Source organism: Cyclopterus lumpus, chromosome 2 (assembly GCF_009769545.1).
Source record: "Cyclopterus lumpus isolate fCycLum1 chromosome 2, fCycLum1.pri, whole genome shotgun sequence".
NCBI lineage: Eukaryota > Metazoa > Chordata > Actinopteri > Perciformes > Cyclopteridae > Cyclopterus > Cyclopterus lumpus.
Window position 1 is genome coordinate 761,115 of NC_046967.1, and position 17,500 is coordinate 778,614.

A 17,500-nucleotide genomic window follows, 5' to 3' on the forward strand; every position below is an offset into this window, starting at 1 on the left:
AGGGCCCTTTCCACTTGATGAGGAGTTTAGAGCTGGTAGAAGGAAGCAAGTACCTTCTCTCCCGGTGTGAATTGTCTCAGCCTGGCCCCTCTGTTGTACAGGCGTTGTTGCCGTCCCTGGTCCTGGAGCAAATTCTCCCCAGTGACATCCTACCCAGTGTGTGGAGCTTTGCTCGCAGGCCCAGCACGTACTGAATCTCACTTTTACTGGTGCTCGGCCCCTCCTCCAAAGTTTTCTTTAATGAGGTCGAGCACCCCCTGCGGAGTCCTGCCGAACAACAGTTCAAAGGGAGAAAATCCCGTGGAGGCCTGGGGGACCTCCCGCACTGCAAACAACGTCATTAATACATTTACGGATCATGGACTTTAAAGTCTTATTCAGACGATCCACCAGACCGTCGGTCTGTGGGTGGTACACACTGGTCCGAATAGACTTGATGCCCAGTAACCCGTAAAGTTCTCTCAGTGTTCGTGACATGAACTGGGTGCCCTGGTCAGTCAGAATCTCTTTCGGGATTCCGACTCGGGAGATGACCTGGAACAGCGCCTGCAGGAATGTTGCGCAATGGCACTGCCTCCGGATATCGCGTTGCGTAATCCACCAGGAGTTACACAAAGCGATATCCGCGTGCACTCCGGTGAAATGGCCCGATGAGGTCCATGGCGATTCGTTCGAACGGAACCTCCATTAATGGCAGAGGACGCAAAGGCGCCCTCGGAATGGCCGGTGGATTTACCAATTGACACTCCGGGCGGATTTTCGGCACCAGCAACTGGGTGTTTTCCTCTCCTGTCTGAGTGTCACGGCTCACTCTATACAGTCTGTCCCTAATCAATGAAAAATGCACATATGACTGCACCAGAAAAATGCGTATATGAAGGCACACCAACTGACCATCAATTCTTATCACTTGGTCGAAGGCTGAGCGTAGAGTATCGTCCAGAGACTGCTCGAGTGGAAAATCTTCCATGAAGTGGAACTCGGGAGCCGGGGAGGGTTGCTGACCGTGGGGCCGGTATGGGTCGTGTCAGGAACTGCGTCGGCCGGTCAGGAACTGCGTCGGCCGGGCCCCATGACCGCAGGGATGAACCGGCGGGTGATCCTCCGCCAGTGAAGGTGGCCTCCAGCAACGTGGGGCCGTGACAGAACTCCGATGTTCGGCAGCCCCCCCATGAACTGCTCCAAGACGACCTTCTCCACCGCCGCCTGCGCCACCCCTGGGCTCCCAGGCTGTAGCCATCTGGTGGCGGAGTCCTTCAGCTGGTGCGCGTACGTAAAGGGCCGGTAAAGGGCCTTGCGGAACCTCCGCCGGTGGTCCTGCGGGTGCAGTGCCAGCCGATCCATGACGGCTTTACGCACAGCCGCGTAATTGTGCCGAGCTGTCGAGGCAGCCCCGAGGGCGTAGGTCTGCCTCTCAGTCTGGACCTTGAGCGCCCCCAGGAACTGGCGGTTGGCCTCCACCTGGTCCCGCTGCGATCACACCCAGCATCGACCCCTACGCGATGACCGGCTGGGCCGAAAGATTCAGGTGTTGCTCCTCTCCTTCTTTTTACTTCAGGGGGGCCCCACATTGGGCTCCAGGGTAACAACTCCTGTCACAATCCCAGGGTTCCCCCCCAGCACCAAGGAATGAGCACACTTAGTGTAATGTTTGGCAAGATACTTTATTTGGATCACTGCCGGTCTCGTGTCTCCATCTCCGTCGCACCTGATATAGGGGCGAGACACAATACCAATGATCCCCTACAGCTGAGGCCAATTAGGACTCTTCCCAGCACCTGTTCCCGGAGCCTCCTCCCCCGCCCCCCCCCCCCCCCCCCCGCCTGCAGCTGAGCCTAACCACGCCCCAGCCACCACAATGACCATGAATAGTAATGACCATAATACTCTGAGGAACCCCATAATGAATGACCATGAAGTGTAGAACCCTGAGGAACCCTTTGTCCTGCGGTCCAGGGGAAGCTGACCTCTCAGGGGAAGCTGCTGCAGCAGGAGACCTTCTGTGTGTGGGAGCAGGACGGAGGAGTTCTGTCTCGCAGTAAAGAGCGAAGAGTCTTCCTGTTCGAGCAGATCGTCATCTTCAGCGAACTGCTGCGCAAAGGCTCCAACAACCCGGGGTACCAGTTCAAGAACAGCATCAAGGTGGGACCGGCTTACGTTGGCACGTGGATCTGTGTTCTGACTGGTTCCCACTGGTTTCTGATGGTGTTGTTCCCATGTGATCAGGTGAGTTACCTGGCGATGCAGGACAGCGTGGACGGGGACCCCTGTAAGTTTGTGTTGTGGTCTCGTGGCTCGGCAGAGCGCTTCACGCTGCAGGCATCCTCCGCCAGCATCAAGATGACCTGGGTGGAGACCATCGCCACCCTGCTGGACGTGCAGAACAACTTCCTTTCCGGTGAGTCCTTGAACCCCCTGGAAACCACAAACAGTCTTCTATGCCCGTTAAACACATCTGGATATGATCTGGGTTAGTTGATCCTGAATCTGTTTGGACTCCACAGCTCTCCAGTCTCCCATTGAGTACCAGAGGAAAGAGGGCGGGATATCGGTGACCCGCCCTTTGTCGTCAGGGCGACCGCCGTCAGCCCCGCCCACGCCCAACGGCCACGCCCTTCAGCCTCCTGACGGCGAGCAGGACGACCAGGTTTGGAACCCCGTCCTCCTTGTACCCTCTCGTACTTGATTTCTAAAGTCTAAAGTCCCCCCAACCCCTTAGGAGCTGGTTCTGGTGCTGCAGGACTTCACGGCGGTTCGGGAGGACGAGATCTCCGTGTTTCGGGGCGAGAAGGTTCAGATTCTGGCGTCCAACCAGCAGGGTCAGAGTCTGGTGTACCGGCCGGCCAACAGCGACTCTCCGGCCGCCGAGGGCTGGGTGGCACGCAGCGCGCTCCACACACAATAGTACACAACAACACACCCACAGTACACAAATACTGCAAGGTAACAGGGTCAGAGGCATTCTGGGAAACGGAGACGGAGCCTCAAAGGTGGAGGTGTCAGACAGTTATTCTCTCAAACTCACATAAAACAGTAAATATTGGGATTGTTACGTAATTGATAAATCACCTGAATCACACACACACACACACAGCAGCAGGCACTGTTAGTCTCCTCCCTCCTGGGTCAACCAAAACACGCCTCCGTCCTCACCTCGTCCAATCAGACGTCCAGTTTACTGAAAACCGACTCCCACTGTCACAAAGTGTCCGTGGGGGGGAAGTCACATGACCACATCATCTTCATCACCGACGACGAAGACGACAAACTGTGATTCCAGGAAGCTGAGACCGGAGATGATTTAAAAAAAAGTTTAAAAAATAATAATAATAAATAAAAGCCTCCTGGAAGAGAAGAGGTGAAAAAGACCCGTCAGCCAATCAGATCTGACCTCTCGCTCTCACCTTGTTAATAGTGTGTATAAACAGACTGAAAAGACACACACACTCCACACACACCCCACTGCTCTGATGATGATTAAGTATGGTGATTATGATCAGAATAATATAAGCTGTTTTTCACCTCAATTAGAAAACAAGAGAAACTGTCATATTGTTTGTATGTGTGTGTGTGAGAGAGAATGTGTGTGTGTGTGTGTGTGTGTGACCATGGACAGTTAGGTCGTGTAGCGTTGCCATGAAGACTCGTGTTTGCGGTGACACCAGTTTTTTTGTCTTTTTAGCGAACCAGAGCTGCTTCCTTCCCTCCTTATCTCCTTCCCTCCTTATCTCCTTCCCTTCCTCCCCCTTGTGTGCATGCAGCTCTGGTTAGTTTGGATATTATGCATTTCTTGTTCCTGTATATAGACCAGACCTCCAACTCCTCCACTAACTCTGGACACTGAAAACAGAACGACATCTCTCTCTCTCTCTCTCTCTCTCTCTCTCTCTCTCTCTCTCTCTCTCTCTCTCTCTCTCTCTCTCTCTCTCTCTCTCTCTCTCTCTCTCTCTCTCTCTCTCTCTCTCTCTCTCTCTCTCTCTCTCTCTCTCTCTCTCTCTCTCTCTCTCTCTCTCTCTCTCTCTCTCTCTCTCTCTCTCCTCAGACCACACCCCAATCCTTAAGGAGCTAGGCAGCCTGTCAAGTGCACTACGGAGGGCTTAAGGTGTGAAGCTATGAAGGGTGTAGGGAGAGACGTGGAAGTTGCCTTCAAATGCAGCTCAGGAGGTTGTATTTTTGAGAACCACGTTGCGTTCAGGGCAACACACACTGGTGTGCGAGATGAACACGAAACATTTGGAAGTTAGCAGGTTAAAAATGGAGATTTGTTCCACTCGTTAACTAAAAGTGAGAATACGTCTCCTCCCACTCCCTGTGAGCATTTGATTTGAGTCCATCTCCCATTATGTTTCATTCAAAATGTTTAATCGAGTGTGTGTTGCCCTTTAAGGCTCTTTAAAGCTCTTTAAGGCTCTGTAAGGCTCTTTAAAGTTCTTTAATGCTCTTTAAGGCTCTTTAAAGTTCTTTAAAGTTCTTTAATGCTCTTTAAAGCTCTTTGAGGCTCTTTAAAGTTCTTTAAGGCTCTGTAAGGCTCTTTAAAGTTATTTAAGGCTCTTTAAAGTTATTTAATGCTCTTTAAGGCTCTTTAAAGTTCTTTAATGCTCTTTAAGGCTCTTTAATGTTCTTTAATGCTCTTTAAAGCACTTTGAGGCTCTTTAAAGTTATGTAAGGCTCTGTAAGGCTCTTTAAAGTTCTTTAATGCTCTTTAAGGCCCTGTAAGGCTCTTTAAAGTTATTTAAGGCTCTTTAAAGCTCTTTGAGGCTCTTTAAGGGTCTGTAAGGCTCTTTAAAGTTATTTAAGGCTCTTTAAAGTTCTTTAATGCTCTTTAAAGCTCTTTGAGGCTCTTTAAAGTTATTTAAGGCTCTTTAAAGTTCTTTAAGGCTCTTTAAAGCTCTTTGAGGCTCTTTAAAGTTATTTAAGGCTCTTTAAAGTTCTTTAATGCTCTTTAAGGCTCTTTAATGCCCTTTAAAGCTCTTTAAAGGCACATTCATGTCCTGTAAAAAAGGAAAAACATGGACTCTTCAAGTCTATTGTTCAAGGTATTTAAATACGAACTCGTGCACAGTATTTACATCCCGTCTTAACGACGCCACACGGACGTGGCATTAATGAGGGGAAGGACGCTACCTGTGTTTCCTTTTCCAGGGATGTCAATGTTGTGATTGAGAATGCAACAACAACAACAACAACAACAAAAGAGTAGAAAACTTCTCTGGGGTCAAATATCTTTTAAGAAAATGTCTCCAATCGTTCCAACTTGGAGTGCACTGGAAAGGTTGAAGGAGATGGTGTAACCAGGAAAGGGTGCACTATGAAGAGTTTAGGGAAGCATGGAGTGCACTATGCAGGTCTAGGATGGATGCTAGTGCACTGTGAAGAATAAAGAAGGTTCTAGTATGTACCTAGCCTTGTTGCCGATTGGCAAACTCAACTAACCAATCAAACAGTGTTATTTGTACAGAACTAACAGCTGCTAACTGACCGCTAACAGCTCTCTGTCGTTGTTTGTAATAAACTTCATTTTTCATCCAAAACTGTCTGTTCAACGTGGTCATTCTTTGTGGAATCTATATATTATTATTGATTATATGCCTACTGATGTACAAGAAACACTTTATTATAGGTTATGTTGTAATCGACAATGCTCCATATGCTATACTCATTGAAATCATTTAATTAATTAATATAACAAGGTTAAAAAGCATTAAGTATTCATGTAGTTTAGACTGGAAGAAATATCTGATTATGCTAAGCTAACAGGCATTTAGTCTGCTGTTATTAGCATAGCATTGTAATATGAGGTTTATTGTGTTATTTTGTGAAGTGTAATGTTTGATACATTACCAGTGAAAAGTTATGAATCAGACGTTATGCAGACGATGTCCATCTTTCCATCAACAATAACCAATAATAAGTTATCAGATATTTTATTTGTGTTACATGAGAAAAGGCTGCTTTTATTGTGAAACTGGACACTGAAACAGGAAGCTGTTCCTGTTTAAATCTAAGCTTCCTGTTTCTTTGACCAAGGACTGCTGATTTCTCGTCTTATTATTCAGCTGTTGCTCAAAGGATCTTTGTCTCGGTGTTGAACCCTTGAACAGCGTTTAGTCCTCGTCTACTGAACTCAATAACATCGAGAAGTCAAGAGACATCCTACAAAATAAAAGCATCACCGATACTTCCTGCTCCGCAGACACCGTACCGATACTTCCTGCACCGCAGACACCGTACCGATACTTCCTGCTCCGCAGACACCGTACCGATACTTCCTGCACCGCAGACACCGTACCGATACTTCCTGCACCGCAGACACCGTACCGATACTTCCTGCACCGCAGACACCGTACCGATACTTCCTGCTCCGCAGACACCGTACCGATACTTCCTGCACCGCAGACACCGTACCGATACTTCCTGCACCGCAGACACCGTACCGATACTTCCTGCACCGCAGACACCGTACCGATACTTCCTGCTCCGCAGACACCGTACCGATACTTCCTGCACCGCAGACACCGTACCGATACTTCCTGCACCGCAGACACCGTACCGATACTTCCTGCTCCGCAGACACCGTACCGATACTTCCTGCACCGCAGACACCGTACCGATACTTCCTGCTCCGAAGACACCGTACCGATACTTCCTGCACCGCAGACACCGTACCGATACTTCCTGCTCCGCAGACACCGTACCGATACTTCCTGCTCCGCAGACACCGTACCGATACTTCCTGCTCCGCAGACACCGTACCGATACTTCCTGCACCGCAGACACCGTACCGATACTTCCTGCACCGCAGACACCGTACCGATACTTCCTGCTCCGCAGACACCGTACCGATACTTCCTGCACCGCAGACACCGTACCGATACTTCCTGCACCGCAGACACCGTACCGATACTTCCTGCTCCGCAGACACCGTACCGATACTTCCTGCTCCGCAGACACCGTACCGATACTTCCTGCTCCGCAGACACCGTACCGATACTTCCTGCCCTAAAGCATCACAGTTACTGTTGATTATTGAGGTTCAGTTGACGTGGTTCAACCCTGATAAGAGCAGTTGTAAAGCAGTAAACTAATTCAACCAATTACAGGGTCTGAAGATCACATTTTAGCTACTCAGCTTTTTCACACGTTCGGAAATTAAATCAAGATCGGAAAGTTAAGAAAAGAGAATTTAATCTTATTCTTTATATTGAAGTGTTACGAATACACGTGTTTAATTGAAGTGTTAAGAATACACGTGTTTAATTGAAGTGTTAAGAATACACGTGTTTATCTCGTCAGATGAAGCTCGGTCACTTTCACTGCGATCATGTGGCGCTTTAAGGAGGTCAGATGTCGTTAGACCAACCGCACAGGCTTTTATTGTGAAAAGCAGAGTGAAGTCCACAGCCGGGCGGTTACATAATCCACAAAGTTGATATGCTTTCTGAAATGTGGAGATCCTCACGCAGACATAAGGTCCGGTCCGTGTTTCAGTGGAACTGAAGGAAACATGCAGTCGATCTTTGCAACAAACGGATCGGAAACTCCCGAGCCGGTGAAAGCTCGGGTGGAAGGTGAGTTTGATATAATATAATAAACTGCTAATACATTTATTTAGTTTCAGATGCTTTTGGATCGTTCCTTTTGTCATTGGTTTATTATATCTTTATTATATTATAAAGATGTGGTTTGACATCAGATTGAGAAATGTATTATTATTCAACATTGTTCTGTAATATACATTTGCATCAAGTAGAAAATCAATCAATCAATAATTACTTTAACAGTGGAAGTTTTGAGAGCTGAGTTTTGTAAGTTATTGATTGATTAATAATTTGTAATGTAGTTGTTTAAAATGATAAATTATGGGTATTAAATGTATCTTTAATGTTTTATTTTAGTTCATCTCGTTTTACACCATCAGCGGAACACGCAAATGACAATAAACAAGGTAAAATACCTGTGTGACCTTTGACCTGCAGGGTCCATCCCGTCCTGGCTGCAGGGAACTCTGCTGAGGAACGGGCCGGGTCTGTTCTCCGTGGGCAGCTCCCAGTACAACCACTGGTTTGACGGCATGTCGCTCATTCACAGCTTCACCTTCGGCAACGGTGAGACCGAAGAAAAGAAGATCTACATGGAACATGACTTCTCTGATGGAGAGCTGTGAGACTAACTGGTCTGGTTTCAGGGGAGGTGACTTACAGGAGTAAGTTTCTGAAGAGTGAGACCTACAAAAGGAACATCAAGGCCAACAGGATCGTTGTCTCAGAGTTTGGAACCATGATCTACCCGGATCCCTGCCAAAACATCTTTTCCAGGTACAGTCCACCCAGATTGAGTAGAGATCCGTCTTAGTCCATCAAGGAGACATAGAGATCTGTCTTAGTCCATCAAAGAGACATAGAGATCTGTCTTAGTCCATCAAGGAGACATAGAGATCTGTCTTAGTCCATCGAGATATGTCTTAGTCCATCAAGGAGACATAGAGATCTGTCTTAGTCCATCAAGGAGACATAGAGATCTGTCTTAGTCCATCAAGGAGACATAGAGATCTGTCTTAGTCCATCAAGGAGACATAGAGATCTGTCTTAGTCCATCGAGATATGTCTTAGTCCATCAAGGAGACATAGAGATCTGTCTTAGTTCATCAAGATCTGTCTTAGTCCATCAAGGAGACATAGAGATCTGTCTTAGTCCATCGAGATATGTCTTAGTCCATCAAGGAGACATAGAGATCTGTCTTAGTTCATCAAGATCTGTCTTAGTCCATCAAGGAGACATAGAGATCTGTCTTAGTCCATCGAGATATGTCTTAGTCCATCAAGGAGACATAGAGATCTGTCTTAGTCCATCAAGGAGACAGAGAGATATGTCTTAGTCCATCAAGGAGACATAGAGATCTGTCTTAGTCCTTCGAGATATGTCTTAGTCCATCAAGGAGACAGAGAGATATGTCTTAGTCCATCAAGATATGTCTTAGTCCATCAAGGAGACAGAGAGATATGTCTTAGTCCATCAAGATATGTCTTAGTCCATCAAGGAGACAGAGAGATATGTCTTAGTCCATCAAGATATGTCTTAGTCCATCAAGGAGACAGAGAGATACATCTTAGTCTATCCAGAATAAGTAGATATCTGGTTGTACAGGTTAACTTTTCTCAAACCCTCTTTAGGGCATTCACGCACCTCAGCAACATCATCCCTGACTTCACCGATAACAACTTGATAAACATCATCCGCTACGGTCAAGACTACTACGCTTCCTCCGAGGTCAACTACATGAACCAGATTGATCCTGTGACCCTGGAAACTGTCGGCAGGGTAAGTCGGTATCCATCCTCATATGTATCCTGTTTTCTTGATCCAACCTTTCCGCCAATTTCTAGATTAACTACAGGAACCACATCGCTCTGAACCTGGCGACGGCTCACCCTCACTATGACAACGAGGGCAACACCTACAACATGGGCACGGCCATCATGGGCCTGGGCCTGCCCAAATACGTCATCTTCAAAGTCCCAGCTGATGCTTCAGGTAAGGTGGCCCACAGTAATCTTCAAAGACTTCAAAGATGTTGTGTTCATGTTGATGCTGGAGGACTTTACCAGACTGCTGCCGGGGAACTTTGTATTTTAGATTAGTTGCAGCAATAAAGTTACTTTATTGTACCTGAGCTCAATAAGTTGCATCTTTATCTAAAATGGTTAAATTGTTTAATGATGCTGCAATCAGACTGTCCTGGAAACAGACTTATCAGTAAGGTCCTAAAAGAGATCCCTGTATCTACAGCCTCTTCAGAAGTCGTTATGTAAACAGGAAACCTGGTTTATCTTTTTCAGGTTCAAGGTTCAGGTTCAAAGTGTATTCAGTGTTGAAAAGGGAGCAAAGTAGTCTTTTAGGAGACGTTGGGAGACTTGCAGCCAAAGAGTCCGTCTGAGGCTGAAGGTCTTTAGAGTAGACGGACATTCCCATTCAACTCAACGGTCACAGCGGCGGCCATCTTTATGTGTACCGTTGCTGATTTCAGTATGAAGTAAACAAATGTACCGAGCAGTGGAATATTATGGTTACAAAGGAGTTACATTTAAAAACGTAATCGAGTAGAGGTGGAAGCTGGAGAGACCAACTGGGTAACTGGCTAGCTTGCTAATGGCACCATGCTTTGATGCTACGCTAGTTACAGAACATGCACCTAACGGCGGACAAGTCAAAGACCATAATATAAGGAAAGTACTTACAGCGCTGAGTTGCTTGTTCCAGATAAAGAGCGCAAGAAGCCGGCGCTGAGGAAGGTCCAGCAGGTGTGTTCGATCCCGCTTCGTTCCACTCTGTTCCCGAGTTACTTCCACAGCTTCGGCATGACCGACAACTACATCGTGTTCGTGGAGCAGCCCTTCAAACTGGACGTGGTCAAACTGGCCACCGCCTACTTCAGAGGGGTCAACTGGGGCAGCTGTCTCAGGTTCGACAAGGACAACATCGTAAGTCGACTTCACAAGTTCACGTCCAAACCGTCTCGTGAAAGCTTTGGTTTTATTATAGCGTCCTCAGCAACACCTGGAGCATGTTTCAGCTTGTGGTCCATACAGGTAGTTCTGTTCAGTGTTTAGCTTCCTAGTTTCACTGAAGAGCTCAGGATTTAATTAATCTGGTTCCAACAAATGGTTTATTTATATAATAATGACTGATAAACGTGTTTTTTTTCATCCCGCTGACGGGTTTTGGAGTTCTGAAGGAACGAATGGACAAATATGATGAATCATTACATTACATCACGTCATTTAGCTGACGCTTTTATCCAAAGCGACTTACAATAAGAACCTCCAGGAATCAGAAGTATGCAAGGTCTCCAGAGGCACACCTGACCCAGGTGCATACCGCAGACTAATAGAACAGAATAACCAACTGTTTTGCGTTTCCTTGCCCAGACGTTGTTTCACGTCGTCAACAAAATGACCGGAAAGGCCGTGTCCACCCGTTTCTTTGGCGACGCCCTGGTGGTATTTCACCACATCAACGCGTACGAGGCCAACGGCCACGTGGTGTTGGACCTGATCGCCTACGAGAACAGCGACCTGTACGAGATGTTCTACATCAAGAACATGAGGCAGGAGACCGACGAATTCATCCGGTCCAACCGGAGCTTCAAGCCACCGGCGTGCCAGCGGTTCGTTCTGCCGCTCCACGTCCTCAAGGTGAAGGCCGGCGACAGAAATACAGCCCAGTCCTCTTGTGAGGCGCATGTGTTGAGGGTTTGTGGTGATGTGTTCTCCAGGAAGCCCCCAGGGGGTCCAACTTGGTGACCCTGACGGACACGACGGCCCAGGCCGCGCTGCAGGAGGACGGCTCCGTCTTCTGCCGGCCAGAAACTCTGTTTGAAGGTTGGTCCTCTGCACCATTTGCTTTGAGACGTTCTCTCCTTCCCCGAGCTAACGAGTCCGAGTCCTCCTCAGGTCTGGAGCTGCCGGGAATCAACTACAACTTCAACGCCAAGAAGTACCGATACTTCTACGGCTCCAGGGTGGAGTGGTCGCCTCATCCCAACAAGGTGAAACACCAACCGTCAGTCCACCGTTCTGGTCCCAAACATCTCAAACACTCGAGTTCCCCAGAGGATGAACCACTGAAGTGACTGTTCAGGCGACCTCGTAAACTTGACCTTCATGACCAATTTCAGCCTCTTGACCGCCATCATTTGAATTATGAGTCTAATCCTTTTGTTTATGAACAAATATCTGCAAAACGGACATTTCCCATTAGCTTCAGCTTTACACTGTCCGTTTCCCGTCGCTGTCCCTGAACGCAACAGAGTAAAACAAATGTAACTGAGACGTCTGGACCCGAGTACTCCTCTCTCTCCAACAGATGGCCAAGTTCGACCTCGTCACCAGGACCCACCTGGAGTGGACCCAGGAGAACTGCTTCCCCTCGGAGCCGGTGTTCGTGGCGTCTCCGGGAGCCGTGGAGGAAGACGACGGTGAGCCACCGCTCGTCTCGGGGTGAACCCCCCCGACCGGTTCTGACCGGTTCTGACCGGTTCTTTCTTTCAGGCGTGATCTTGTCCTCCGTCGTGTCTCCGGACCCGAACGTCTCTCCCTTCATGCTCGTCCTCGACGCCAAAACCTTCAAGGAGCTGGGCCGGGCCTCCATGCCGATCCGGGTCCACATGGACCTCCACGGGCACTTCATCCCGGCCGCCGTCTGACGGACAAACCCACGTTATTTATTCCTTTATGACGAGTTTTTATACATTATTGTTGTTCTACAAGAGATCCATTCGGGTCCTGCTCCCCAGAGGATGAACCCTTTAAAGTCTTTTTGTTTTATTTGTGTCTATAAAGACAAATCAATGTTCCGAGTTTAAACGAGTAAATAAAACGAATGTGTTCATGTTTTAAAGCTTCACGTTATTAATTAATCATTGTTTTAAGAAATCAGCTGTTAAGGCTTAAAGTATTATTACAATGTTTTGACTAAATAAAAAAGTTTATGAATTGTTATGAGACTAAAACTTTACAGTTTGATGGAATTATTTTCTGTAATTATTTTATTCATCTAGTTTGATTCAGTTATCAATTCAATCTATTAAACGTAAGTATTTTTATTTTTAATAAAATTAACCTAAGCAAAACTTTTACTTTAAAACACTTTTTAAATAAAATAAAATGAGCTATTGTGAATTTGAGTTATACAATAATAATAAATACATTCAAACACATCAGTTTTGATACAATACACTTTATTTATTTAAATTTGCATTGCAAATATCCAACATGGGGGAGGAGCCGGGTTGTTGTGTGTCCCAGGCCGGACAAGTGGAATTCTGGGTAATAATCTTGTTTTTGATGACGCACTCACAGACTGAGGCGGTCAGATGTCACAGGGTCCTTAAACGCACCATAAAACCCAGACCATGAGAACCAGACCATGAGAACCAGACCATAAAACCCAGACCATAAAACCCAAACCATGAGAACCAGACCATGAGAACCCAGACCATGAGAACCAGACCATGAGAACCCAGACCATGAGAACCAGACCATGAGAACCAGACCATAAAACCCAAACCATGAGAACCAGACCATGAGAACCAGACCATGAGAACCAGACCATGAGAACCAGACCATGAGAACCAGACCATAAAACCCAAACCATGAGAACCAGACCATGAGAACCAGACCATGAGAACCAGACCATGAGAACCAGTCCCTGACGACCTTAAAGGTCTGCTTGTGTTTTTAAATAAAGTTTTGATTATTTATTGACAATACTTAACTCTTTCTACTAGTGTTCCTATCGCATTACTCATTTATTCTTAATACTGTGATATTAAGTTTCATCTTTGTTGGTGAAACCTTTGAAGCAGAATTTAAATGTTTCAGACTAAAAGACCAAATTAAAAACTATTAATGATTTGAAACATGAAAATAAAAGAAGAGGAAAGTGAAACGTTCTTCAAGTTTCATCAGAATCATGAGAGTTTATTAATCAGCACAAACAGTTTAAAACCTCCTGAAAGTCTTTTAAAGTCAACGCTTCATTGACTTTGGTCTGTACGGCCCGGCTGCCGCTTCATACCCACAATGCACCTGGGTTTGGCTCCTCGTTAAGTCTGGGGGAAAGAGGGGCGGGGCCGGATCCTGGGACCCGAAGCAGCAGCCACAAACCAGAGAAGAAGAAATAATAACAACGTTGATGCTGAAGAACAGGCACGTTGGAATACTGTGTGTGTGTGTGTGTGTCTCTGTGTGTGTGTGTGTCTGTGTGTGTGTTCTGTTCACGTCAGTGGAAAAAACTGTTCGTTTCTCACAGAACAACTTTCCCCGTTTCCTTTTTCCAGCATCATCGACGGGAGTGTGTGTGTGTGTGTCTGTGTCTGTGTGTGTCTGTGTGTCTCTGTGTGTCTGTGTGTCTCTGTGTGTGTGTCTGTGTCTGTGTGTGTCTGTGTGTCTCTGTGTGTCTGTGTGTCTCTGTGTGTGTGTCTGTGTCTGTGTGTGTGTCTCTGTGTGTGTGTGTGTCTGTGTGTGTCTGTGTCTCTGTGTCTTTGTGTCTGTGTGTGTGTCTGTGTGTCTGTGTGTCTCTGTGTGTCTCTCTGTGTGTGTATGTGTGTGTATGTGTGTGTCTCTGTGTGTCTCTCTGTGTGTCTCTGTGTGTGTCTCTCTGTGTGTCTCTGTGTGTCTCTCTGTGTGTGTCTGTGTGTCTCTCTGTGTGTCTCTGTGTGTGTCTCTGTGTGTGTCTCTCTGTGTGTCTCTCTGTGTGTCTCTCTGTGTGTCTCTGTGTGTGTCTCTCTGTGTGTCTCTGTGTGTCTCTCTGTGTGTGTCTCTGTGTGTCTGTGTGTCTCTGTGTGTGTCTCTCTGTGTGTCTCTGTGTGTGTCTGTGTGTCTCTCTGTGTGTGTCTGTGTGTGTCTCTGTGTGTCTCTGTGTGTGTCTCTGTGTGTGTCTCTGTGTGTCTCTGTGTGTCTCTGTGTGTCTCTGTGTGTGTGTCTGTGTGTCTCTCTGTGTGTGTCTGTGTGTGTCTGTGTGTGTCTGTGTGTCTCTCTGTGTGTGTCTGTGTGTGTCTGTGTGTCTCTGTGTGTGTCTCTGTGTGTGTCTCTGTGTGTCTGTGTGTGTGTCTGTGTGTCTGTGTGTCTCTCTGTGTGTCTGTGTGTGTCTGTGTGTGTCTCTGTGTGTCTCTGTGTGTGTCTCTCTGTGTGTCTCTGTGTGTGTCTGTGTGTCTCTCTGTGTGTGTCTGTGTGTGTCTGTGTGTGTCTGTGTGTCTCTCTGTGTGTGTCTGTGTGTGTCTGTGTGTCTCTGTGTGTGTCTCTGTGTGTGTCTCTGTGTGTCTGTGTGTGTGTCTGTGTGTCTGTGTGTGTCTCTCTGTGTGTGTCTGTGTGTGTCTGTGTGTCTCTGTGTGTGTCTCTGTGTGTGTCTCTGTGTGTCTGTGTGTGTGTCTGTGTGTCTGTGTGTCTCTCTGTGTGTCTGTGTGTGTCTGTGTGTGTCCCTCAGATGATCTCGAAGGTCTTCTTCAGCTCCATGATCAGCTGCCAGTCGTTCTTCGTCATCTCGTCTCTGAACCAGTTCTTCAGGGCGTCGATGGACGCTCGTGTGATCTGAAACACAAACAACAAAACTGAACCTTGTAAACAATTACAACGTCAACAACAATAATGCTGTTTCGGTTTATACTTTTATTTCTTCTGAAACTCATTTTATTGCAGATATTTCACAATAAAAGCCTGTCACTGAAAACTCTTATTCTGAAATTCTGATTTCATGTCAGACGGATCTATTGTTATGATGTTTTGTTATGTTTCATAACGTTGATCTCCAATCTTTAGCCCGAGTCCCCGAACACACCACCTTCATGTACGTGTGCACGAGGCTGTTAATATGAACTCTGAGCGTTTGACTCCTCCTCCTCCTCCTCCTCCTCCTCCCCCCCCCCCCCCCCCCCCCCCCCCTCCCTCCCTCCTCCTCACCTTGCTCACGAGGATGTCGGTGGCTTCAAAATGGCGGCCGTACATCTTGGGCGAGTCCCCGGGGATGGACTCAATCTTGATGCAGATCTCCTGGCCCTTCTTGGCGCTCTCAACGGACTTGTGGTTCATCTCGATGCTCGTCACGATGCCGATGTCCACGAACTGAAACGAGCAGCGCGTTCAATGAACCACTTATTGTTTATTATGCATTTAAAGAGGGGGCGGGGCTTACCCCTTTACTGGGGACGCACAGCGGCGTTCCCTGTCGGAGGACGCCGGCGTCCACGACGACGCCCATCACGATGGGATCCCTCGAGTTGAAGATGAACTGAGGAAGAACTCGCAGCTTCGCCGGGAACACCGCAATGTTTCTGAAACGAGTAGAACCATAAAGCTTGCGTGGTTCTAGTCCCTGGTCGCGTGGGGTTCTAGTCCATGGTCGCGCGGGGTTCTAGTCCATGGTCGCGCGGGGTTCTAGTCCATGGTCGCGCGGGGTTCTAGTCCATGGTCGCGCGGGGTTCTAGTCCATGGTCGCGCGGGGTTCTAGTCCATGGTCGCGTGGTTCTAGTCCCTGGTCGCGTGGTTCTAGTCCCTGGTCGCGTGGTTCTAGTCCCTGGTCGCGTGGTTCTAGTCCCTGGTCGCGTGGTTCTAGTCCCTGGTCGCGTGGTTCTAGTCCCTGGTCGCGTGGTTCTAGTCCCTGGTGTTGCGTGGTTCTAGTCCCTGGTGTTGCGTGGTTCTAGTCCCTGGTGTCGCGTGGTTCTAGTCCCTGGTGTCGCGTGGTTCTAGTCCCTGGTGTCGCGTGGTTCTAGTCCCTGGTCGCGTGGTTCTAGTCCCTGGTCGCGTGGTTCTAGTCCCTGGTGTCGCGTGGTTCTAGTCCCTGGTCGCGTGGTTCTAGTCCCTGGTCGCGTGGTTCTAGTCCCTGGTCGCGTGGTTCTAGTCCCTGGTCGCGTGGTTCTAGTCCCTGGTCGCGTGGTTCTAGTCCCTGGTCGCGTGGTTCTAGTCCCTGGTCGCGTGGTTCTAGTCCCTGGTCGCGTGGTTCTAGTCCCTGGTCATGTGACTCGTACTTGAACTCGTCCTGCTTGGCCTTCTTGTAGTCCTCTCTGAACTTGGTGAAGGCGTCAAACAGATGGTAGATGATCTCAGCCCAGAAGATCCGGATCCCCAGAGCGTCGGCCATTTCTTGACTCTCCCTCTCCACCTTCACATCAAACGCCAGGATGACCGCGTACCTACACACACACACACACACACACACACGCACACACTAAATACACATATATATTCTATATGACATATGCAGTAACAGCAGAGCGGGACGTACTGCAGGTCGTGCTCCAGCATCGTCGACGCCCTCATCACGTCCTTCTTGTGAACCGGACCGATGTTGATGCCGGCGTACTGCGGAGACAGAGAGGTCAACTTCCTGCTGCTTTTCAGAGTAAAACCCCGATCGCACAGAGACGGAGCGGCCTTAAGACTGAAACGTCACCAAGACCACGATATGTTTAAAAGAAGTACGTCGTTGTCATGGTGACGTCTCTCGATGGTTTGTGACAGTTCGGGGTATTGTCCGTCGCCATCTTGTTTTTCTGCAACAGGAAGTGACCATATGTGGACTGAGGATGAGTGACATAGAGACCTGTCAATCACCTTGTAGCCCTGCCCTAAGAGAATGTAGCTTTAACACATGAAGCATAGACTTCTATACAACCAGAGGAGTCGCCCCCTGGTGGTCAGTAGAGAGAATGTAGCTTTAACACATGAAGCATAGACTTCTATACAACCAGAGGAGTCGCCCCCTGGTGGTCAAAAGAGAGAATGTAGCTTTAACACATGAAGCATAGACTTCTATACAACCAGAGGAGTCGCCCCCTGGTGGTCAGGAGAGAGAATGCAGCTTTAACACATGAAACAGACTTCTATACAACCAGAGGAGTCGCCCCCTGGTGGCCAGGAGAGAGAATGCAGCTTTAACACATGAAACAGACTTCTATACAACCAGAGGAGTCGCCCCCTGGTGGTCAGGAGAGAGAATGCAGCTTTAA

The 17,500-nt window shown here is 47.8% G+C and overlaps 3 protein-coding genes across 4 annotated transcripts in view; 2 read left to right on the forward strand and 1 right to left on the reverse strand.

Moving 5' to 3' along the window:
* Positions 1-3,898, forward strand: part of LOC117741527 (kalirin-like) — a 58,400-nt gene extending 54,502 nt beyond the window's left edge. The window contains exons 54-57 of the mRNA XM_034548617.1: positions 1,957-2,142; positions 2,227-2,398; positions 2,505-2,647; positions 2,720-3,898. Coding sequence (XP_034404508.1) covers positions 1,957-2,142; positions 2,227-2,398; positions 2,505-2,647; positions 2,720-2,905 — 687 coding nt within the window. The 3' untranslated portion in view covers positions 2,906-3,898. The remainder of the gene's footprint in view (positions 1-1,956; positions 2,143-2,226; positions 2,399-2,504; positions 2,648-2,719) is intronic.
* Positions 3,899-7,504: 3,606 nt separating this feature from the next.
* Positions 7,505-12,202, forward strand: bco1l (beta-carotene oxygenase 1, like). The gene is made up of 11 exons (XM_034555781.1): positions 7,505-7,568; positions 7,977-8,105; positions 8,186-8,315; positions 9,171-9,318; positions 9,384-9,531; positions 10,258-10,478; positions 10,926-11,192; positions 11,273-11,378; positions 11,451-11,545; positions 11,863-11,974; positions 12,048-12,202. The coding sequence occupies exons 1-11, from the start codon at positions 7,505-7,507 to the stop codon at positions 12,200-12,202; spliced, it is 1,575 nt and encodes a 524-aa protein (XP_034411672.1).
* A 1,249-nt stretch (positions 12,203-13,451) lies between these two features.
* eif5b (eukaryotic translation initiation factor 5B) overlaps positions 13,452-17,500 on the reverse strand; it is a 14,860-nt gene continuing 10,811 nt past the window's right edge. The window contains exons 22-26 of one of the 2 annotated variants that reach the window (XM_034548716.1): positions 16,777-16,853; positions 16,520-16,684; positions 15,688-15,826; positions 15,456-15,617; positions 13,452-15,086 (exon numbers count right to left, since the gene is read on the reverse strand). In XM_034548716.1, coding sequence (XP_034404607.1) covers positions 14,979-15,086; positions 15,456-15,617; positions 15,688-15,826; positions 16,520-16,684; positions 16,777-16,853 — 651 coding nt within the window. In that variant the 3' untranslated portion in view covers positions 13,452-14,978. The remainder of the gene's footprint in view (positions 15,087-15,455; positions 15,618-15,687; positions 15,827-16,519; positions 16,685-16,776; positions 16,854-17,500) is intronic. The other variant, XM_034548725.1, reaches the window with a different exon arrangement.